The sequence below is a fragment of the Betta splendens genome, chromosome 9 (assembly GCF_900634795.4).
Source record: "Betta splendens chromosome 9, fBetSpl5.4, whole genome shotgun sequence".
NCBI lineage: Eukaryota > Metazoa > Chordata > Actinopteri > Anabantiformes > Osphronemidae > Betta > Betta splendens.
In genome coordinates this window covers 26,976,537-26,998,889 of record NC_040889.2, presented here as the reverse complement: position 1 = coordinate 26,998,889, position 22,353 = coordinate 26,976,537, and the positions used below count along the sequence as shown (strand labels likewise).

At 43.4% G+C, this 22,353-nt stretch overlaps 3 protein-coding genes across 10 annotated transcripts; 1 reads left to right on the top strand and 2 right to left on the bottom strand.

Moving 5' to 3' along the window:
* Positions 1-144: 144 nt before the first annotated feature.
* Positions 145-6,121, bottom strand: LOC114861278 (sia-alpha-2,3-Gal-beta-1,4-GlcNAc-R:alpha 2,8-sialyltransferase-like). The gene is made up of 4 exons (XM_029160297.3): positions 5,325-6,121; positions 4,587-4,709; positions 3,890-4,447; positions 145-3,505 (listed from the first exon to the last, which is right to left on the bottom strand). The coding sequence occupies exons 1-4, from the start codon at positions 5,480-5,482 to the stop codon at positions 3,220-3,222; spliced, it is 1,125 nt and encodes a 374-aa protein (XP_029016130.1). The 5' UTR covers positions 5,483-6,121; the 3' UTR covers positions 145-3,219.
* Positions 6,122-6,271: 150 nt separating this feature from the next.
* LOC114861280 (cyclin-G2-like) lies at positions 6,272-9,747 on the bottom strand. Of its 2 annotated transcripts, XM_029160299.3 has the most exons (8): positions 9,578-9,744; positions 8,722-8,845; positions 8,492-8,629; positions 8,060-8,310; positions 7,840-7,918; positions 7,648-7,746; positions 7,233-7,435; positions 6,272-7,030 (listed from the first exon to the last, which is right to left on the bottom strand). In XM_029160299.3, exons 2-8 carry the CDS (start codon positions 8,842-8,844, stop codon positions 6,922-6,924), a joined length of 1,002 nt encoding a protein of 333 aa, XP_029016132.1. In that variant the 5' UTR covers position 8,845; positions 9,578-9,744; the 3' UTR covers positions 6,272-6,921. The 2 variants fall into 2 exon arrangements, with proteins under 2 accessions (XP_029016132.1, XP_029016131.1); XM_029160298.3 differs by having other exon boundaries at positions 7,648-7,918; positions 9,578-9,747.
* A 171-nt stretch (positions 9,748-9,918) lies between these two features.
* On the top strand, positions 9,919-20,670 carry LOC114861276 (coiled-coil domain-containing protein 158-like). 7 transcript variants are annotated; one of them, XM_041072038.2, is made up of 23 exons: positions 9,924-10,223; positions 10,339-10,396; positions 10,538-10,686; positions 10,793-10,941; positions 11,029-11,138; positions 11,222-11,537; positions 11,624-11,679; positions 11,965-12,075; positions 12,202-12,283; positions 15,768-15,887; positions 16,350-16,565; positions 16,671-16,907; positions 17,021-17,189; positions 17,612-17,764; positions 18,104-18,216; positions 18,432-18,590; positions 18,865-18,957; positions 19,078-19,200; positions 19,315-19,469; positions 19,756-19,818; positions 19,998-20,062; positions 20,305-20,425; positions 20,555-20,670. In XM_041072038.2, the coding sequence occupies exons 1-22, from the start codon at positions 10,112-10,114 to the stop codon at positions 20,397-20,399; spliced, it is 2,904 nt and encodes a 967-aa protein (XP_040927972.1). In that variant the 5' UTR covers positions 9,924-10,111; the 3' UTR covers positions 20,400-20,425; positions 20,555-20,670. The 7 variants fall into 7 exon arrangements, 6 of the variants coding, with proteins under 6 accessions (XP_040927972.1, XP_029016125.1, XP_029016127.1 ...); XM_029160292.3 differs by lacking the exon at positions 20,555-20,670 and having other exon boundaries at positions 15,786-15,887; positions 20,305-20,435; XM_029160294.3 differs by lacking the exon at positions 20,555-20,670 and having other exon boundaries at positions 19,315-19,436; positions 19,759-19,818; positions 20,305-20,435.
* The last annotated feature ends 1,683 nt before the right edge of the window (positions 20,671-22,353 follow it).

The window sequence follows — 22,353 nt, the reverse complement described above, 5'->3', positions numbered from 1 at the left end:
TCTATTTTCTCTTCTGGTTTTTGATTAAAATTTAATTCTTTGATTTCTTAAAGACAAAGTATCAAATTGGACTAAACATGACATTAACCTAATGAACCCTGGACCAGTCGTGGTTCTGAAGTGATCTAATCGTCTTCAAATGGGTGATAGCAGAGAAAAATACAGTTTTTATTTGACACATTGAGGCATTGATGGGTGAAATATGCAGGCACATAACATTCATTATGAAGCATGGTCAAAAACATTGAAGACACGGTTATGTTTCCTATATTGATGTTTGTTTTAGTTAAAACAACCAAGCTAGCACAGTCCCTCACATGACTTTAATACAACATGTTTACATAAGCAGCCAAGCTTGTGTGTGTGATGGAACAAAACTGCCATGCTGATCGGACAGAGTACCAGAATGTCAGTGTGTTGTTGGAGCACATCCTGTATCGTGTTTACAGCTGTCGCCTTCTGGGCATTTCAGCGTGACGCACACGAAGCTCCGCTGGGATCACAATCCTCACACACTTTGCTAGTGTCTTTGTCATTTACACACATTCCCACGCACTGATTTCCAAAGGTCCAGCATTCGTGTCAGCGCCAGTGGATTATTTTCAAAGAAATCAACCTACAGAGTGACATTCATGGAGTCTTTGATCATGTGCCACAAAAAGAGATCATTAGAAATAAGATTCACCATAAAAACACAAGTTTCCTCTATAATAATACGTTATTTGCTGTTGAACATATTCTAAACTGCTGAGCTCCTGGTCTTTGGTGCACCTACAAACATTCCTAAAGAGGGGACTACAGGAATTACTCTTAATTCATACATCTATTAGTGGCCTGAAATTAATTACTCAAACTGTCTTCAGATATGTTTTTGTGGTTGTCGTGGTGAATACACTGTGATTTAGAAACACAACTTAAAATTTAAATGTTGACTTCTCCAAATAAAGCACTAAAGTCGCTTGGAGTAAATGCTTGTCGTGCTAAATCCTGACGAGAACAAAAGCACACGCCACATCGTGAGTGTGACGCTGGAGCGCAGTGTGCGTTAAACCTCAGCTAAAGACAGAATTCCTAACAAGGAGCACTTGTTGCAGAGTCATGGGGTGGTCATGTGGCCGGCCTTCTCGGCTCGGACCAACCGGGTCGTTCTGGACCCCTCGGACCCCTCGGACCCGGCCTGCTCCAGCCTGGTGCCACCCAGACTGTTTCTGACCAGGTTTGGCTACGGTTTTAAAAAAATAAAGCTCGTTCATTTGAAGTTTCTAGAGATTTGGTCCCATGTGGAATATAGCTGTGGGGTTTGTTCGTAGCCTTCTCTCAGTCAAAGACATCGGTAAAAGCATCATATCATTAGAAATACAAACAATAGCAAAGAACTAAACGTTACCCCCAAAACAATCTTCAAAAATTTTGTAGAAAACTAGCCTACAGATCTTGTAGCGCCTCACATGCAACGTCACTTAGATGGCTCATGCTTTTATACAAGATGCAGTAATAACATTCCTTTGGAATTGTGGTTCCTTCCTTAATTCTCTCCCAGTTTACAAATGCGTTATGATAAATAGAGATTAAGATTAGTTGTTGGTGGATATTAAATAACTGAGGGATTTGTGTCTAAGTATTTTCTGTTTGTTCCTAGTTGTGCTCACACAGTGACTCACTGTATGTCACGAGATTTCATTGATCCAATGTGTGGACGTGTGTGAGATCCAGCTGCAGTTTGTCTTAATTCAGTTTAGAACTGAATCCATTAAAACCAATTTGACCACAAAACTAATTCTGGTGCAACGAGGGATTTCTTATACAACTTCCAGCTTGTAATCACTTTAACTCTATTACATAAATTGTAAAAGTGAAATTATGTTAACATAAATTGTGTTGTGGTTCGCTAATATATATTGATATTTGCCACTAATGAATGAAAACTATCACTGATGATGTGAAACCTCCTAAAAACAGTTTGGACTAAACTGATGAAAGTCTCATATCTGCATGTTCAACATCGACGTCTGTGCTCTTCAACAGAGATTAATAAGTCAACCAGATCCTAGATTTATAGATTCTGGGATGGCGGACGAGCTCTTGGTGTTTGACCGAAACCTGGACGATCACCAGCGTTATTAAACCCCAGAGGAGCAGATCTAAATCTTTAGGTTTGTCACCTTCAACTCAGTAGCTGCTGTAGTGTGACTATAGTCTAGTTGAACGATATGAAATGATCATATATGCCACGTTTACAGCTAGTATCACGACATGTCCTGGACCGGACCAGATCACATGTGGAAGGTGGGCTGTGATCTGATTCTGTTCACATGCTGTCTGCTGTAACGAGCTGTAACCTCAGAGTGTGGCCCAATAAACAGCGTTTGATCTCACAGCAGCACTGCATCTGGACAAACGCACATACGTCTGTGTGAACTCTGGTCTCAGCGTCCACTTGTGATCTGACTGAGCGGAACATATCTGAGTAGCAGGCGTAAACATGGTCATAGACTCAGAACCTAATGTAGGCTGATATTAAGCTCCAAAATTCTGTGTTGCAATGAAAATGTTTACTTTCCGTCTGTGGATTTATGGCTTATTGTTGGAATGTTGATCGTTATTCCAAAAATTTAAGAATCTCAACAAAATTTGAAGAGGACTGTCACGCTGTCTACGCAGAATAAAAGACACAGAAGAATAATATATACACATACAGTAGAGTACAGTCTCGTAAACAAATACCATCGTCTGTAGCAGTGCAGATTGTCTGACACCTCGTGAGGGAGGGGCTGGAAACTGGAACTGCACCTCTGGAGGCTTTGAATCTGATTACAAAAAACACTGATCTAACTCCTTCCCTGAGATTAGGCAGTGGTTTCAGTGTACAGAATCAGTATACTGTTGTAGAAGGCGATCCGTCGATCAGAGCTGGAATAGTGGACTGTTGGCTGAAGCCAACTCCAGCTGAAATATACACTAGGTGCTCTACTGGTTACACTACGGCCGGCAGCCATGCAGTGAGGGCGATGGATGCAACTGAGCAGCTTGAAGTCCTAGTTGTACTACTGTACTTAACACAAGGAAACACTGGGTGGGTCTGTGGTTTACATCCCCGGTGGGCGTGACACCGCTAGGTAAAATGAACATGCACTGTGCGCCACAGAAGAAGGTGCAGTGGAGCTGATGGTCTGGATCACGGTCTCGGATCGGAGCCTGCAGCCGTGCCCCCGCGCCGGCCTACGCGCTGCAGTGCGTCAGGCTGAGCTTGATCACGCCCTCCCTGTGCAGCTTGTAGAGCAGCTTGAACTCACTGGGCAGCTGGTGCGTCTCCTGCCACTTGGTGGTGAACTTGGTGCCCTTCTTGTCGTAGTAGTGGTAGGGCAGGTCCTTGCCCGTGTTGGGGTCCCAGCCGAAGGGCCAGAAGCCGTACAGGTGGATCTCGTCACACATGGCGGAGGCCAGCGTGTACATGAGGATCCCAGTACTGAGACGCTTGGGAGAGAGGTTTTTAGTCTTCCAGTACCTGGGAACAAAACCACAGGTTAAAAATGTTCAGAATAATGTGATTTATTCTTCATTAGCTTTTAGCTGGTCCTGATTTATGTTTTATTTACTTTTATCACTGCCTCCTTATTCTAACGTTTTGTCACTGTTTGTTAATAAAACTAAGACACTAAAACCCTCATACTGTATTTTCCCTCTTTAAGCCTCTGGGAAACAGACTTTCATATCATCAGATATAGCACCAGCATCAGCAACAATAAAGTTCCTTGTCTCCTTGTAAATTCCTTCATGATTATCAACAGGCGTGACCTCACTGCATTTTAAAATAGCTGCAGCCATAATGAACTGTTTCCGTTGACGTTCTGTCACTTCACTGGTGCTCACGCGCTCAGTCAGATCTTACTTGTTGACATCGTGCATGATGTTCCCTGGCCAGGCCAGTTCAATCTTCAGTTGACCCTTATGCTCCACAAAGAAGTCCACCAGGGTCCTGGTGACGGTGGCTGAGGTATGGAGGAAGAAGGCTGGGATCCACAGGATGGCCCCCTCCAGCTTCTTCAGGTTCAGAAAGAAATTGTTCCTGTCTTGAATGGTCAGCAGGTTGTTGTAGTACCTCTCCAGGATGCTGGGGTTGAAGGTGGTCAGGTTGGTCTTCTTTCCCACGTCCTTGGAGTAGATCTCGGTTGGGGCGAAGTTGCACCGGAAGACGAAGTCCGCCTGGTCGATTTCTGGGCCGCAGTGGCTGCCTGTGAGGATGCCGCTGTTTCCCACCACCGCACACATGCTGTAGTGCTTGTTGACGATGGGGGAGATGTCCGGCAGCAGGGACTTGAAGTTGTTGCTGATGGAGAAGACGTATTTGTTGCTGGAGTAGTCGAAGTGCATGAGCTGGCCCACGTGCACGCTGTTTTTTGTGAGGGAGAAGTTTTTGGGAATGTCGATGTAGCTGAAGATGTCTTTCCTGAAAAAGAAAAGCAGCAAATCTATAAGTGAAAATGAATGAAAATCTGATACTTATCAAACACAGTCGTAATTGTCTCCTGATTTGATGGTCACTTTCCAGCTGACTAACATAAGACAGTTTGTTTCAGTGTTCTTGCCTCTGCTGATAGAAGGCAGTCTTGTTGAACTTCCATTTGGACGGTTTTCCCTGCAGCTCCTCGTTCAGAGCGTTGGTCAGGGGAATGAAGGACGGGTCCAGAAAATTCATGGCAAACTGAGACCTGTGAGGAACAAATGACATGAGTCACCATTATGTAATACAGGAGTCTTTAAATTCACTGTGTTTGAAGATCTGAATTGAATTTGATGGTTTTGTCATCAAGCATTTGAATGAAATCCTTAATTTAGAGGCAATTTTCCATCAGTGTTGAGTTTTCTGCTTTTCATCATTAGAGGCTTTTTCTCAGTCTGATCTCTTGGTATCAATCAATAATATTGTAATATATTGACCTGATAATATTCGGGCTGTGGCCAGCTGTGACTGTGCGTGTTCCTGGTTCCCGTTCATATTACCACAGCTGGACAAACACAACTTCACCTTTAAAACTATGGCGCATTATCTGCATAAATGCACTTCACTGTGTCCCGAGCCGCGGAATGTGGACGCGACGCTGAATAAGACGCAAACGCCTGCGGACGTCGTGAGACCTGAGAGGAAGGTTTGGCCGATGCGTGGATGCTGTGCGCGTGAAGCTGCTCCGGGGCTCCAGCATCAGCACCTGGGACCGCTCAGCCTTTGATCGACGGGCTCGCGCACGCTAGGCCCGTCTCCCGCGTCCGTGCCCACGCCGCCCAGGCTCCGCATCGCACCGACCACCCCCAAAATGAGCACTCACCGAAATCCCGCGTGGAACATGATCCTCGGGCCTCCCATGTAGTATTTGGAGGAGGTGAAGAGGCTGTCCTTCCTCAGGGAGACGTAGCTGATGAGGGACAGGATGAGCACGGCGACGCACAGAATGACCAGCCCCAGAGCCTTGGCGATGCGGACCATCTTGGCCACGTTTTCATTCCCAGTCCCAGTAGGTAGCTGCGGCGAGGCGTCGGCCTATGTTGTCATCGTCGGGAACGCTGATGGCCGCATGCACGACGCAGACGGGTCGGCTCATACGATGGCGTAAAATGGACGGCTGGTGGCGGTGGGCTGCATCGTGAAGGCGCAGCACCTCGCTCGGCTCTCATTCCTCCGCACGCGCAGCCCGACTGCTGGTCCGCTGCGACTCTGCTCCAGGCGGCCGGATTAATCACGGAGATGCTCATATGCGTGTCAGCACCTGCAGCCAGTAAGGAAGCCCCCTCCGCCAGCACCAGCGCCAGCGCCAGCAGAAAGCAGAGGCACCTCCGCCTCCTCACAGCGGGCGGTCCAGCGTCTCTGCAGCTGGACCAATAATCAGCTGGAAGGAATGGACAAAAACGACGATGGAGGCTGGGAACGGGAAGTGACCCTCTGCCCTGCTTCTGCTAGCTTTAATTTGAGCATCGAATACCTTGACTCATTTTCCTTATTTAGTAAGTTATTTCATCACAAGATCCAATCCCATATTCCTTGGTTCATCCTTAACACAATCAACGAGTTAGACAAGTAAACACACTATACCACAATCAAGAAACGTATTAGAGTACTGCCTATTACGATTATACTTTATTTTAAATTGACCTCTTCAGAATAACACTGGAGGATTTTGGTATTGCTAATTTTATGTGCAAATGTAATTTGGGTACTTCTTTCAACACAGAGCCAATGATCAAGAGAGACAAACTGAAACAAGCAAAAACATCAGGATTCATAGATAAAAAGTATTTTTATTTGCATGGGTGATTTCTGACCCTTTCAACATATGTAACATTAAATTTTTATCTTTCCTTTTTAAACATGTTATGTACATTTTTTTGCTTTTTACAGTTAGCTTATCTTGGTAAACAGTAACATCACAATCACATGTTTTCATGCATATACAGTTCACACTAACATGTCATATATGTCACATTAAGTTTACAAATGTTTGTACATAAACATACATGTGCAGAATACGGTAAACATGAGTATAAAATTGTTATATAAAAAGACTGAGGATGTGCTGGTTTGTTAGCTGGTATTCAACAGTGAGTGCACATCCAGTTCTTCTTTGTGCGTCACTATTTTTCCTGGAATGTGTCAAGCTTGGACACAAAAGAGAGAACGTCTGTTAAAAAGGACATTCAGATGACTCTTCATCAAGCTGCCATGATATTGCAATTTTAAACTTTTGCTCTATTATGATATGTTTTCATTTGATATTGAAGAACACACATTAAAATAAATGAACACAGGCACTTAACAATTGGAACCTGTCACTCGGTATACCTAAAGAGCACGTGGTACCACACAAGTGAAGAGTAGTTACAATTTGGGAGACAAATACACATCAGTCACTACTGCACAATGAACACATGTCACTTTCTGCAGCTGAGAAAGGTGGTGGGGAAAAAGGCTCCTTCTCCGTCACTGCCAGGTGAACCACACGGCGTCTCTCCGCAGCACATGTCCTCACAGGAGTCCTCGCTGCACGACAAGACAAAGCCGTTAAAATTACAACACAGAGCAGAAGGCATCCATCTATGGAATGACAGACATAAGATGGTGCTAGTATAGTATAAAAGAAGTCTGAAGTTAATAGAGCTAGAGTTTTTTATGACTAAGAACCAAATTCAAATCATCTTTATGAACCTATTCTGTGTGTTTACTGTGAAAGTGGCTTCCTAACCTATCACTCTCATTCCAGCTGTCCTCAGGAATCGTTGGCAGACCAGGAATACTGAAGTGGTTGGCTTGGAGATTCTGTGCTGTTCTCCTGGACACGATCCAGACAAGCTTTTTGTTGTCTGGTTTGTTGCATTCACTTGAGCGATACTCTGTCATACACTTTGCCACCAGCTCCTTCCAGTGGAGCAGCTCGCCGTCACTGATCTGTGAAGACGACAAACAGGAAACATCTGAGAGGGTGCAGGCAGGAGCAGTCTAAAAATAACACAAGTATTGTTTTTTTTCTCCACATACTGTACATGCAAGTGGTTGACACAGTACAATTAACCGGGACTTTACAAATATGTAATGCATTATCAAGTGCCACAATAGATAAAATTAGTAGTTGAGTGTGTAGTAGCTGACTGTTTCTATACCTTTAGATGTCTTTGGAATTGCTGGACAATCTTCAACATGCAGGTGGATTGGAGAGCATCAAACTCCTGAGCAATCAGAGACAGGGCCAACACTGATGGCTGCAAAGGGGAAAAAACAAAATTCTGATTAGTTCCGAGATTCAAAGTAATCGCTTTTATGCTGTGAAATTGCCACCTGGGAACAAGTCTTACTTTTGCCTTAGAGAAAACAAGCCGGCATAAGCAGGCTTTTAGCTGGGCTTCCAGTCTCCCAATGCTTGGGAGGTCCTCCCTTAAAATATAGAGGGAATCCTAATGTGATCTGCCAGAATAAGTCTCAAAATGCAGATTCTGCATGACCAACTCCATGCAAGGTGGAGCCACGCATCAGAAAAGACAGCAACTTAAACATGATAGAAACTGAAATATTTACCTTCCAACGGACGAGGATGTGAAGGCTGAGTAGTAGAGGCGTAGGAAGGTTAAGGCTGTCACTGCCTCAGGCTCCACGTTGAGCTTCTCCGAAATGATCTTCTCCATACGACAGAGGTCGGACACAGTGAACCTGCTTTGGCTGATTCTAATGAGTTCTTGGGTCGGTGACACATTGGTCTCATCTTCAACCATTTTAGCTGCAATGTGAAGACAGCCAACTCCAATACAGGGCAAGTGTTTGGGCTGCACCTGTAACCAAACAGCAGGAAGTGTGTGTAAACACCCCATAGTTCACACAATAATGGCCTGGAGAAAAAGCCTGGTGCTCAAAGAGGGATTTTATTTAGCAGCAGTCGTGTAAATTGATCTTGCTCAAACTTAAACGTATTAAGATAGATTTGAGCAGTTCAATGCTTTGTCAAACTGCTACCTTCATAATGGTGAGAAATCTGTCGAGCAAATTCACAGCTTGAACAAAGGTCTGGGTGCTGTAGCCAAAGAAGCTGGTCAGGCCCCACAGCTCCTCCACTCTTGAATCGCGGCTTTTCGCAGACACTCCACTGTGGTTCTGAAAATGGATCATTGTATATGAGGTCACTAGGAACGGCTTACATTCCTGCACAGACAGCCAAAAATATATAAAGTAGGTCAGTGGGTTACCTCTGCAGAAGCCGACTCTATCAGCTTAAGGCCTGTCTCTCTGGGAAGAAAGTTGTACTCTTTTGCACAACATGACTTCAACTCTTTCAAGAGCAGACTGTCAATGACTTGAAGATCCCTCATCCTGGAAAAGACAACTGGATCTTAAGCCTCTGTTGTGCAAACTCGTAAATCCCCAGCAACTGTTTCCCTCAGCTACACAAAGAGGGGCTCAGTGTCCTAAACACAAACACTGGGCGTCACGTATCACCGCACACACCCCCACCGTGATCCCAGCCCCCTGCACAAACAACCGCACGTACTTCACGACACTCGTGACGACGTTTTTTTATCGGGATTTTCAGCCCACCTTAAGAATAAATCGCGAGAAACAACATATTTGCTGCAACATTAACCGATTATTTTACATAGAAAGACTCCAGAAAAGGAGTCCGGAATCATGTCACTTTTAAGCAAGAGCGAATGATAAGAGGGTTAGGTCTTATTTTAGCATTACTATAGTATTACAATATTATAAACTCTAAGTACCACTAACGCAACAGAAAATGCACTAAGCAAAATTATAAACGTCAACAGAGCTAATGTTGACGTTGGCTAGTTTGGATTAGACGTAAAGCTAAACGTCTGCTGGACCGTAAGTAGGTCACCCAGTGAATCACAACAAGGACATTCCTATATATTTTCGAGGACGGCAAACCCATTGACATACACTGTAGTCCAACCTAACAATGCATGTTAAATGACACGGTTAGAATTATTAACCCTTAATGGCTAAAAGGCAAATGTCGTTACTGCTAGCTACTGTAACTAACTCGGTTAGCTTGCTGGCGTAAATAAAAAGACCCCGTCTCCTTACCTCGCCCAGAAGCTGTCGATCTGCTGGATGATAAGAGCGCTGCAGCTTAGCTACGCTTCTCATAACTTCATGTTGTTCTTTTTGATTGCGAATATGATCTGAAACTGTGAAAAACAATATCCTTGACCCTTACTGCAAAGAGAGGGTCCGCCCTACACCAACTAAACACTGACCTCCTGAACTACGACGACCATCATGCACGTTTGGAAACGCGTCCCATTACGTGATTGCGTCACAACAAACGGTAAAATAGCGGATATCGACGTGCTATTTCAAAGTATCGGCGCTAACGTTATAATTTATGGGGTTAAATAAAAAATGTTACTTTTAGGCTTATGACATTATTATCGTATTATTACTCCTCAAATGTATTATTATAGACGTTGTAAGCATAGCTGGTAGTTAGCGCGAGCAACGGGTTCTGTTTCCATGGAGATGAAACTTTGCGTAATGACAGCCTGCCTACTGTAGTAACTCTGAAAAACAGCGGGAAGATATCTGAAGGCATACAAGGGTTTGTTGTTACTGTGAGATATGTCATCAGGTTCTCAGTCCACTGAAGACTTCGGATTTCTGAGAAAAAATGGCGCCTATTCACGCATTGAACTCCCACCGAAACCAAGGCAACCAGCGACAAAAACAACTGGTAAGCTAGCGCAACAAGCTACGCTGCCCCTAGCTAACTGCTAAGTAGGTTACTTTTGACCAACGAGCTTTTTCTTTTCTAGCCAAAGCATGAATACGCGTTTGTCTCTTTGTAGAAACCCGTGACGCTACTCCTCGACTGAGATTTAACAGTATGACGCTGGATGAACTGAGGTACCGCAGCGTCACTATGACTTTTGACATTATTTATTGCAGGGATATTTGTAATTTGATATTTATGTTAATCGGTAAAACGCGCTACTACAAAGACCAATATTTAGGTCAGCCGTTCAAATACATTTCATTTTTTGATAGTGAGGAGCTTGACAAGCGAACCAAAGAAACTCAAAGATTGCAGGAGGTGGTGGAAAATGCTACAAAAGCAGCACTACAGAGGTTTGGCTGCACGCATTGTATCAACAACTCACATGGACAAAGCTGCCACGAACCCACATTTAACGTCTGTGAGTACAACCTCATACAACATATGGTTTAATGGCTGTAATGATGTGTGTCCCATCTTACATTAATTGTGTATATTTTGGTGACCACCTTTTACATGTTTTTCAGCTTCCCAGCAGGCAGTGGCAACGCCCTGGCTCTGTGGCCAGAATGTAAGCCAAGCAGTGGACCAAAGGCTTGTTAGTTCAGCTGAAAATGACCTGCACAATGCAATGGATGTTTGTCCTCAACAACTGCCTGGTTTACAGCTCAAAAAGGTTCCTGATTTTATTGCAGACATGAAACTTATCGTTATTGTTTGTTGTTGTGATCTGTGTCAATATGTATAATGTTTTTTAATACAGACACATGATCAGTCAAAACAGGGAATGCTTAGTTTTGACAAAGCCATTGTGAACCTGCAGACGGAACTGCATAAAGTGGAGATGGAGAAGGAGGCCCAGTCTAGCTTCAGGTGAACATACTGATAAACCATTCCTGTGTAAAGACAGATTTTAAAACGTTCTCCCTGTAACCTACAGATCTTTTCACTTGTAGATTGAAAGAGTCGATAACACATGTTGATCAGATGAAAAAGATGCTGTGCATGTTGGAGGATCTCCAAAACATTAAAAGGACTGCGGACCAGAAACTTCAAGACACAGAGGCTGAAGCATTTGCACTTAATAAGAAAGTAGAAAAACTCGAAGAGGTCATGAAGAAAATGTATTCTTCAGTCTTATTTGATGAGCATAAGCAATGTGTCAACGATGATGTGACCAGTCCAAACATTACCACTCATTCATCTGGTGCCTTAAAGTTAAGCGACGGTGATAAGAATGAAATAGACAAGCTACAAGAGAAAGCTGTTTTGGTAAGGACTATACATTGCCTGTGGATGAAGCGTTTGTGCCAGACTTTATTTTGTTAAGTAATTAATTTTCTTTTGTGTTATAACAGTCACTAGATCATCTGCGAAGTGAAGAATGCGGTGGATTAAAAGAGCAAAAAGAGAGGTAATTGCCTATGTAGGACTGTAACTATTAGTCTATCTATTGTTTATTCGATTAGCAAAAACATTAGAAACCCAGACACCGTTTTCCCCATCCTGCTTCTTTACTGTATTAAAAATCAGGCCTTTGTCAAATTCAGCCTTCCTTTGTCTAGTGTGCATATTCATACAGGCTATTAGACAGTATATTTTTAAACCATAAAAGAACAAAGTCTATCATTAGGAAGTGTGTAGTTTACCACTTTTCCTGTTGTTGTTGTTGTTGTTGTTGCTGTTGCTGGTGTTATAGAATGGAAGACTTAATTGCATGTCTTGGCCAAGAGGTGGCGCTGTTGACTCACATGTTGACTTCGTCAAAAACATCCAGCGTCAGCTTGAGTATAAAGTTAGAGCAACTAAAGTAAGTTATGTTCCAAAATAATGCCAGTTTAATCCGAGACTGTTCGCTTTTTGACCTGGTTCACATAATAGATTAATATTGAATGTGCATGACTGAATGTATGTCATTTGTAATGTGCGTTCCCAGGAAACTTGTAGAGCGACAGACGTCACTGCAGCATTGCCAAGTCACTGAACTAGAGTCAACCCTTTCTAGCCATAAAGATAACGTAAGAATCATTTCAATCACTCTGAATGTCTCATTCAGTTGTAACTACATGAAACATGTGTCCTGTGAAAGTTTTAGAAAGTCTTATGATATGTTTATATATATATACACACTCTATTCTCACCCTCCGCGGGTGGTCTCATCCACTTTCCAAGCTCGGGTCCTCTACCAGAGGCCAGGGAGCTTGAGGGTTCTGCGCAGTATCCTTGCTGTTCCTAGGACTGCACTTTTCTGGACTGAGATTTCGGATGTTTTTCCAGGGATCTGTCGTAGCCACTCCTCCAGTTTGGGGGTCACAGCCCCTAGTGCTCCGATCACCACAGGCACCACTGTGGCCTTCACCTTCCAAGCCTTCTCCAGTTCTTCTCTGAGCCCTTGGTATTTCTCTAGTTTCTCATGTTCCTTTTTCCTGATGTTGCCATCGCTTGGTATTGCCACATCCACCACTACGGCTTTCCTCTGTTCTTTGTCCACCACCACAATGTCTGGTTGGTTCGCCATTACCTTTCTTTCTGTCCGTATCTGGAAGTCCCACAGGATCTTGGCTCGCTCGTTCTCTACCACCTTGGGAGGTGTTTCCCACTTTGACCTTGGGGTTTCCAGTCCATACTCCGCGCAGATGTTCCTGTATACTATGCCAGCCACTTGGTTGTGGCGTTCCATGTATGCTTTGCCTGCCAGCATCTTACACCCTGCAGTTATGTGCTGAACCGTCTCTGGGGCCTCTTTGCACAGTCTACACCTTGGGTCTTGTCTGGTGTGGTAGATCTGGGCCTCTATGGCTCTGGTGCTCAGGGCCTGCTCCTGTGCAGCCAGGATGAGTGCCTCTGTGCTGTCCTTCAGCCCAGCCCTTTCAAGCCATTGGTAGGATTTGTTGAGATCAGCCACTTCAGTTATGCTCCGGTGGTACATCCCGTGCAAGGGCTTGTCCTCCCATGATGGTCCCTCTTCCAGCATCTCATCCTCTGTTCTCCACTGCCTGAGACATTCACTCAGCACGTCATCTGTCGTGGCCTTATCCTTGATGTACTTATGGATCTTGGATGTTTCATCCTGGATAGTGGCTCTCACGCTCACTAGTCCTCGGCCTCCTTCCTTGCGGCTAGCGTACAGTCTCAGGGTGCTGGATTTGGGGTGGAACCCTCCGTGCATGGTGAGGAGCTTTCGTGTCTTAACATCTGTGGTCTGTATCTCTTCCTTTGGCCACCTTATTATTCCTGCAGGGTATCTGATCACTGGCAGAGCGTAGCTGTTTATTGCCCGGGATTTGTTCTTGCCATTGAGCTGGCTTCTTAGGACTTGCCTTACTCGTTGGAGGTATTTGGCTGTTGCCGCATTCCTTGTTGCCTGTTCAAGGTTGCCGTTTGCCTGTGGTATTCCAAGGTACTTGTAGTTGTCCTCAATGTCTGCTATTGTTCCTTCTGGGAGTGAGACCCCTTCTGTGTGTATTACCTTGCCTCTCTTTGTCACCATCCTCCCACATTTCTCGAGTCCGAATGACATCCCGATGTCCGAGCTGTAGATCCTGGTGGTGTGGATCAGCGAGTCGATGTCTCGCTCACTCTTGGCGTACAGCTTGATGTCATCCATGTAGAGGAGGTGACTTATAGTGGCCCCGTTCCGGAGTCGGTATCCATAGCCAGTCTTGTTTATTATTTGGCTGAGGGGGTTCAGACCTATGCAGAACAGCAGTGGGGACAGTGCATCTCCTTGGTATATGCCACATTTGATGGATACTTGGGCAAGTGGCTTCCCATTGGCTTCAAGGGTGGTTCTCCACAACCTCATCGAGTTTGCAATGAAGGCCCTTAGAGTTCTGTTGATGTTGTACAGCTCCAAGCATTCAGTGATCCATGTGTGTGGCATTGAGTCATAGGCTTTCTTGTAGTCGATCCAGGCTGTGCACAGGTTGGTGTGTCGCATTCTGCAGTCTTGGGCGACTGTTCTGTCTACCAGGAGTTGGTGTTTGGCTCCTCTGGTATCCTTACCAATGCCCTTCTGTGCTTCGCTCATGTATTGACTCATGTGCCCACTTATCTTAGCTGCGATGATGCCTGACATGAGCTTCCATGTTGTGGAGAGACAGGTTATTGGCCGGTAGTTGGATGGGACTGTGCCCTTTGAGGGATCCTTCATTATCAGGATCGTTCGCCCTTCGGTTAGCCATTCAGGGTGAGTCCCATCCCTTAGCAACTGGTTCATTTGTGCTGCCAGGCGCTCATGGATTGCAGTGAGCTTCTTTAGCCAGTAGGCGTGGATCATGTCAGGGCCAGGTGCTGTCCAGTTTTTCATACCTGAGACTCTATGTTGGATGTCTGCCACTGTGATAGTCACTGGATTCTGTTCAGGGAGGTTGCTGTGGTCTTCCCTCAGATCCACCAGCCACTGTGCATCACTGTTGTGTGATGCCTCCCTTTCCCATATACCCTTCCAGTACTGTTCAGTTTCCAGCCTTGGTGGGTCTGCTCTGTTGTTATTACCCTGCCATTGAGAGTACACTTTCGCAGGTTGTGTTGCGAACAGCCGGTTTATTCGTCTGGCTTCGTTATCTCTGGTGTATCTCTTTAGGCGGCTGGCCAAGGCTTGTAGCCTTTGCTTGGCAGTTTCGAGTGCTTCAGGTATGGTCATCTGGCTGTACCTCTTGGGCATCGGTCTTTTCATTGCACCTCTCTGGGCCTCTGTCATTTGGCTCACTTCCCTCCGAGCTGCCTTGATTTTTTGCCTCCAACCTTCGTTTCCATGGTGGGTATTGTTTCTCATGGCTCCCATGGTTGCTCTTATAGCCAAGCACCTCTAGGATGGAAACCCCAAGGTCAAAGTGGGAAACACCTCCCAAGGTGGTAGAGAACGAGCGAGCCAAGATCCTGTGGGACTTCCAGATCCAGACTGACAGAATGGTAATGGCGAACCAACCAGACATTGTGGTGGTGGATAAAGAGCAGAGGAAAGCCGTAGTGGTGGATGTGGCAATACCAAGCGATGGCAACATCAGGAAAAAGGAACATGAGAAACTAGAGAAATACCAAGGGCTCAGAGAAGAACTGGAGAAGGCTTGGAGGCTGAGGGCCACAGTGGTGCCTGTGGTGATCGGAGCACTGGGGGCTGTGACCCCCAAACTGGAGGAGTGGCTACGACAGATCCCTGGAAAAACATCCGAAATCTCAGTCCAGAAAAGTGCAGTCCTAGGAACAGCAAGGATACTGCGCAGAACCCTCAAGCTCCCTGGCCTCTGGTAGAGGACCCGAGCTTGGAAAGTGGATGAGACCACCCGCGGAGGGTGAGAATAGAGTGTATATAGTGAGGTGTGCTATATATGAATGTTACATATCCAACTCAATTTATAAATGTTTGTATGTTATGTGATGTGTGTGATTTGTTTTTTAATTTTAAAGATGTAAAGAAAGATGTTCCTTTTCTTCTATAATGGACATTTAAAGTAATTTAATTTTAAGGAATTTTTTTTACTGTGTGCTAATCCTAAATAGATTTGTTGTCTGGAGCAGCAGCTCTTTCAGGCTCAGTCTCAGCTGATGGATGCTCGAACAAAGCAGGAGCAATCTTTACAACAAGCAGAGGAACTTCAATCCCAGTTTGAGCAACTCCAGGTGCTTTAACACACCCACTTTCAGCAGCATTAGTTTTTTCTTTTATCATACTCTTAGTCCTGATATAGATGCATGCTTACAATGAAGAACACAGTGTCAATGGAAACTCAAGGGTCATGTTTGTGTCATATGATGCAATTCAGTGATGATTAGGTTTGTTTTGATGGAGCAACCTATTGGTAATGCTGGCGAAACAAATAAAGGTGCTGGTAGGTTGAGTAAGACAGGCTCAGGAAGAGGATCTATTTAGGGAATTATCGTTGCAATACCAATATTGTATTTATTCAGAAATAGTAATAATTGTCATTGCAGAGCAGGCTTCAGTCAGACATCCAACAATAACAAGGTAAATTGTCAAGTCAGTTTCTGTACTTTTAAGACTCATATTTTTAGTGTAAACAGACTAAAATGTTTCATATTCAAATATATTCAACACTCTGTAATTGCTTTTTTGTGCTGTAGAACTATGGCAGTCAGCAGCAGTCTGAGCTGCAGATGGAGGTGAATTTCCTGAGAGGACGACTGGAGGTGGCCAGGGAGCAGCTTTGCAGAGATGGAGAGAAGGAAATCTACTTGCAGGCCTTGTTTGAGCGAAGGGTCCAAGAGCAGAGGGAAACCCAGGTACTCCTCCAGGAGAAAGACAAAGTACTTCAACTGAGGCAGCAAGAAAACAGGGAGGTAATAAACCATGGGCGTGTGCATCATGATGACAAACTCTGATAACTACAGTACCTGCCTTCTGAATGAATGTCTAAATGAATTAAGCAGAACTGATGCTTCCAGCTCCTTTCCAGTTTGGAAGAGGGTGAGAGAGAGTGCCAGACCCTGCATGCAGAAGGAGAGACACTGAGGCTGAAGCTGGAGGATCAAGAGAAGATAATAAATATTTTGAGATTGCAAACAGAGAGCAGTGTCCTGATGACAGAGCAGCACAGCCACACTATTGAAAGCTTACACCAGGAGAATAGCCTCCTCAGCAACCAGCTAAACCAGCATAAGCTGGAGCTTGAGCACCTTAGGGTGAGGAACAAACCAAAGCAGAATATGATTCTACTACTTTTTTGTAAGTCATTTTGTTTTTTTTATTACTTTTCTTTCTACTTTTCTTTCCTCTTCTGCTGTCTATTATTCAGGCTGAGTTGGACCAGCACAAGTCAGACCTGGCTGCTGCAGAGCGTGAGAGGCAGCAGCTTCAGGCCTCTATGGCTGAACAAAGGCAACGTGTCCAAGAGGAGACTCTGGAGAAGCAGCATCTGATCACCCAGCTGGAGAGCCAGCACATACAGTTTCTCACCCTTTCAAGTAATTTAGACAAATAATACCCATAAATATATATACTCATAAATAAACCTTCAAATGTGACTTTGGAAAAAAAACTCTTTACTCTCTTTGGTTTATTAATTACTACATAGTACAGTATTAACGTTGACTTGTGCCTTACTCAATGCCCGGAGACTGTCATGACCAGCAGGACCTCTGTTATCTGTGAACAATTGGATATGCACAGCAGTTTTTTTTTTCATAAGGAATTCTAACTCCCTCCAATGCTGTTTCTAGAAAAAGTTCGGCTCTCGTTTCTTGCCAAATTAAATGATCTTCTTGTCCTGCTGTGTTTAAAAAAACAAAGAACCATATTTAGTATGTTTTCATTGTCAACCAAGCCCTTCCATGGTTGATTATGAGCTTATGTGCTAATGTATGTATTTGTTTGGGCACGATTTCAGAGGAGTATAAGGAGTTGCAAAGGCTGCACAGCTGTAGGAAAGAGGAGCACGAGGGTGTGGTGCTGGAGCTTCAGAGTCAGCTAAAGAACACCCATGATGAGCTGGACCAGGTCAGAACCACTCTGAGGACTCTGGAAGAAGCTGATGGACACGGTTAGAGCCATGTAATTATTTAAACAGAGACTTCACATGATGTACAAAAAATACCTGAGAAATTAATTTGATTGAATCCAGACGTGATTAGATAATAGTGATTTATTATGGATCATAATCAAGTCAAGGAATGTTATTGTAGTAAATTATACTGTATATAACCTCCTCTTTTGTCTTTTAGTCGGAGATAAAATGTGACTTGTGTAACCATGAAAATATGTGTTTTTATATATACAAGGCCTGTCTAGAATTTACAAGATTATTATCTAATGTACATTATGTTATTTTTACACTTCACCTGTCTCTGTGTTGCTTTGTCTGGGTTTGTCCCCACCTCAGGTCTTCAAGTAGCCATGGACATGCAGAAGGAAATAACTGCCAGACGAGAGCAGGTTGACAAACTGCAGGGCAACGTCCTCCATCTAGAAGAGGCTCTGGACAAAATGTACCAGGTGAAAAAATGATGATGTAATGTAGCAATGTTCCTCCAGCTAAGTTCAAGTTCAGCCTTTAGACAGGTTTCCAAGACCTTTTCAGTCTTCAGTCCAAGACTACTGAAATCTAACCATGACTATGTCATTTGTTTGAGCCAGTTTTGTGTTTTAGTTTTTGCATTTAGAATTGTTGAATGTGTTGAAACCGTTGCTCATTTATTCTCCTGATCCAGAAAAAGCGTTACCAAAACCTGAAAACCCAGCGTCAGCTCCAGGAGCTCAGTTTCATCAGGGAGGAAAAAAGACAACTTGCTAATGAGCTTGAGGCTCTTCGCCCTAAAGACCAACTGTTAAGGGACCGCATTGGTGAGCTGGAGGCTGTCCTCCACAAGGTGCTGCTTATTTACTCTAGCCATATGTTTGGTTTTAACCAAAATAATGCAAAGGATGGAGTTAGCAACTATCATAACACAAAATATGAATGCAGCCTAAATTTTAATTTTGCAAGTGCTGCTCTAAATTTTCCAAATTAGTATCTTTGTTTTGAACAGAGCAAAAGTCTAAGTTTACATTTTCAGATAAACAAACCATTCTTATCAGTCCTGTTTTGTATCTGCTTGTCTTATTACTGTGTTTATCTTTCATGTGCTCTGTATCTTCGCACAGATGTCAGAGAGCTTTACAAACTGTCAAGATTTCATCCAGCTGCAGGAGCAGAAGTTTTTCTGCCTAAAACTCCAACATATCCTGGACTTGAAGGTACAATACAAGCAGGACTCAACCATGTGATTTTCTCCCTGCCTGTTTAAGCCTATTATGGTCAGAGCTAAATAAATAAATGAATGATATTACATTTTTGTTTGTGTTCATTTTGTACAGGAGCTCAATGGTAAACAATTAAGCAGCGCTTTGAATGAACCTCCAACTGTGCAGAACTCCATGACCCCGTGTGCAGTGACTGCACCGCCCTCCTTCCAGCACCTCTCCAACACTCAAACCAAGGTACACCCAAATACTTTCTGGATTTAACCTGACCTTTTTTAGGTTCCTACTATTAATTAAACTGATGTTACCACAAATCTAAAGTGACCTTTTCTATTTGTTTGGCATCTAAAGTCAAAGACGCAACAAGAGGACTGCACCCAGGAGCACAGGTCTGTGGCAGAAGGAGTGATTTCAGAGAACCTCAGACCACACAGTGATAACAGCACTGCGGACAGCAGCTTTTACAGAAGGAGGTCTGCACCGGAGAGAGTGCATAGCACCGCATTGTACGTTCACCCCTATTCCCACACTAGAAGGATTAACTTCATTCTTAGGCTAGCTTAGGTCACATCTGCAAATCATGTGATTCTACTAAGTGAGCATGAAGTCATCAGAGTGGAAAGGAGAAGGGTCTATAGATGAGTGGGTTCATTGACCACTTCACAGTTTGTGTTTTTTTTTTATTGCACTATCAAAGTTGTTGTCCTATAAATAATGAATTAATCAATTCTTCTTATTTGTTAGTTAATGTGATATATGGAATGTCTTGTGTCTTTATTTTAATATTCCCAGCAGCACTGATGAGATCAAACAAGCAAAATCTGACACCAGATTAAGAAGAAAGACCTATGGCAGGTAGGGAGAGTGTTAAACCCACCCATCACGCTGTAATCCATTAGGTTTTAATGCTTTCAGTGGTCACAAAATCTACCAGTGTGACCTTTGACCCCTCATACAACATGTAAGATGCTTCAAAGTGCTACTGACTGTTTAATGTGCTGTAATGCATTTGTTTGCAAATATGCTGTGTCCAGTGAGCCACGTTTGCTGAGGACAGCTGAGCTGAATGGAAGAATAAATAACAATTCCTTCATTGAAAGTAAGTTTACATCACCTAATCTTGATTTTTATTCTGAAAACTTTAGTCCATAAATTTTCTGCTGTAGCTTCTCAGATGCAAGAGGTGAAAATTAGTTTTATTGGAAATCTGAAAAAGATACTAAGGCACTTTTCTCATTTTTAGTCCAAAATATATGAGCAGATTTATTAATAATACGTAAATTAGTCCAGTATGATTAAATTGACATTATGACTTTCGTACTCTGTGTTATTTGCATCCAGCGCCTGCAGCAAGGTTCACATACGCCCCACAGCCCCTCTCCCTGGGTCGGAAGTCACCTGTCCACGCTCTCCTGACCTCTGACCCAAGCAGCTAGCACTGACATGATGCAACAGCCCCAAGGTCCATATCAGTGAGTTGTTATGAGCTAATCAAAATATATTTCAGCCTTTCTGTTCCATCTTATACTTGTTGCACCATCAGCTGTTCACAGACTTCATATTTTCCAGCATACTGTGTTTTGTCTTTCAGAACAAAGACTGAACAGATGTTTGGGCATCAACACAAGGTTTTTTAAAAATCCCAAATTACTGCATTTTTATAATTTATTAATAAAATGTTTGTTTATTAAAGAGCTTAGTAAGTTATTTGTCACCTTTTCTGAGCAAGATCTGTTTTCTGCACAGAGCAAGTTTAACACACACATACTTGTATATGTAAAAATAGTTGAAGAGCAAAAGTCTATTCAGAAGTTACAGGCATGAAACGTACTAAAAGTACAGTAAGTTATTTTTCTTTATCTTATTGTTCTTTTTTTAGTTACCCAGACATACAGACTTCTTTGTCAGTTTTTGTTCCCTTTTTAGGTGATAGTTATATTTCAGAAGGTGCAGAGAGAAACATGCAAATATTTCAGGCAAAGTTCTCCTTTTTCTTTCCTTTTTTCAGAGGCTTGAAACATTACACGCTTCTTTGAATGTGTAGTCTGATCTTTTAGTTTGCATCCAACATTTCATATTTTGATCAACCAACCTTTACTGCTTATGTGACACGTGGAAACAATATATAGGCATGAATTGGCCTTACTCATATACAGATGGTGAAGTGTTTTTCACTTCAGTGGTGAAAGGTGGAAATGAAGGATGTTGTCGCTCACTGTGGTGCGTTCAGAAACGCTCTCTTGTGCTGCAGTTGTCTGACTTTTCTTGATAACGTTCGTTTAGTGGACTCGAACTATGAATGTTTGCACTGCTGTACAATGGTTTACTGAGTAATTTTAAAGTTATTGATAATTTTGGCAATTCAGATAATTCTACTTATTAAACTGTCCTTTTACTTGCATTTTATTTGCAGGACCTCCCTGTTTTGCTTTGTGTGCTTGTCTCTTTCTTGGCTCTGGACAGCTTTCCTCTTCTCCCTCCTCCACAAGTTCTTCTGTAGGAAGTGCAGAGGCACTGTTTACGCACACGTCTGGCTCCAAAATGGAAACCACCTTATCAAATAACTAGAGAGATGAAGGCGTGTAAATATGCATTAACGCAGCATAACTCTGCTGCCTACTCGCAGCCAGCAGAGCTTGATCGTTTAGGCTGCTGTTTCTTTTACCTCTGGGGTCATGTGATCCTTATAGTACGGGTACATAGCCAGAGGGTGTTGTTTGAGCCTTCCCTCCACAGCCGCCACATGTTCTCTGCGAATCTGCGTCTGGGTCATTTGCTTTGAGAAGCAAACATGCTCTTTTGAGATGGACGTCCTTGGTTGTTGACTGGTCTTTTCTTTTGGATTGCTTTGGAAAATGACTGGTGAGAGGCCTCTGTGGATTGGAGATAAGACTGGCGAGCAATCACTGAAGTCATCTAGGTTCATGTTGACACAACACCAGCAACTGCTGACAGATATCTTCTTTGTCTGGTCTTTGGGATACTTGAGCTGGAACCTGGACCTCTACTGCCTGGACATTTACTATAGTGAAATACATACAAAGTAGTGATCGGGTCATGGTCTTGCTACACCTGGGCACCATAATTACAGTTCTGGCACATTATGTTCCCATTTCTCACAAAGACTGTTCCACAGTATGTGTCAACGACTTCAATTTCACATACAGGTACAAATGTAATTTGAAACCTGCAGACAAAAAGAACCCTTATTGTTTATTGGTTGGGAGGCTTGTTACCTCTGCACTACAGAGAAAAGGGAGGAACTGAATAGTTTTGTGCAACGTACATCAGTTCAATATACAGCTGTGAGTCTTATGTCCGGTGAAAAAAACCCCAAAACCGAAACGTCCGGTTTCAGTTTGAGCATCAGCAGACTTTCATAAGCAGGAA

Excerpts from the sequence above, each read along its gene's own strand:
- LOC114861280 (XM_029160298.3), bottom strand. The coding sequence starts at position 8,844 with ATGAGGGATCTTCAAGTCATTGACAGTCTGCTCTTGAAAGAGTTGAAG. Across the intron at positions 8,311-8,491 it reads GATTTCTCACCATTATGAAG|GTGCAGCCCAAACACTTGCC; the intron begins GTAGCAGTTTGA and ends GTTTGGTTACAG. Across the intron at positions 7,436-7,647 it reads AATTCCAAAGACATCTAAAG|ATCAGTGACGGCGAGCTGCT; the intron begins GTATAGAAACAG and ends TCGTCTTCACAG.
- LOC114861276 (XM_041072038.2), top strand. The coding sequence starts at position 10,112 with ATGTCATCAGGTTCTCAGTCCACTGAAGACTTCGGATTTCTGAGAAAA. Across the intron at positions 12,284-15,767 it reads TTTCTAGCCATAAAGATAAC|ATTTGTTGTCTGGAGCAGCA; the intron begins GTAAGAATCATT and ends AATCCTAAATAG. Across the intron at positions 19,201-19,314 it reads TCTCCAACACTCAAACCAAG|TCAAAGACGCAACAAGAGGA; the intron begins GTACACCCAAAT and ends TGGCATCTAAAG.
- LOC114861278 (XM_029160297.3), bottom strand. The coding sequence starts at position 5,482 with ATGGTCCGCATCGCCAAGGCTCTGGGGCTGGTCATTCTGTGCGTCGCC. Across the intron at positions 4,710-5,324 it reads ATGTTCCACGCGGGATTTCG|GTCTCAGTTTGCCATGAATT; the intron begins GTGAGTGCTCAT and ends TGTTCCTCACAG. Across the intron at positions 4,448-4,586 it reads ACTGCCTTCTATCAGCAGAG|GAAAGACATCTTCAGCTACA; the intron begins GCAAGAACACTG and ends TTTCTTTTTCAG.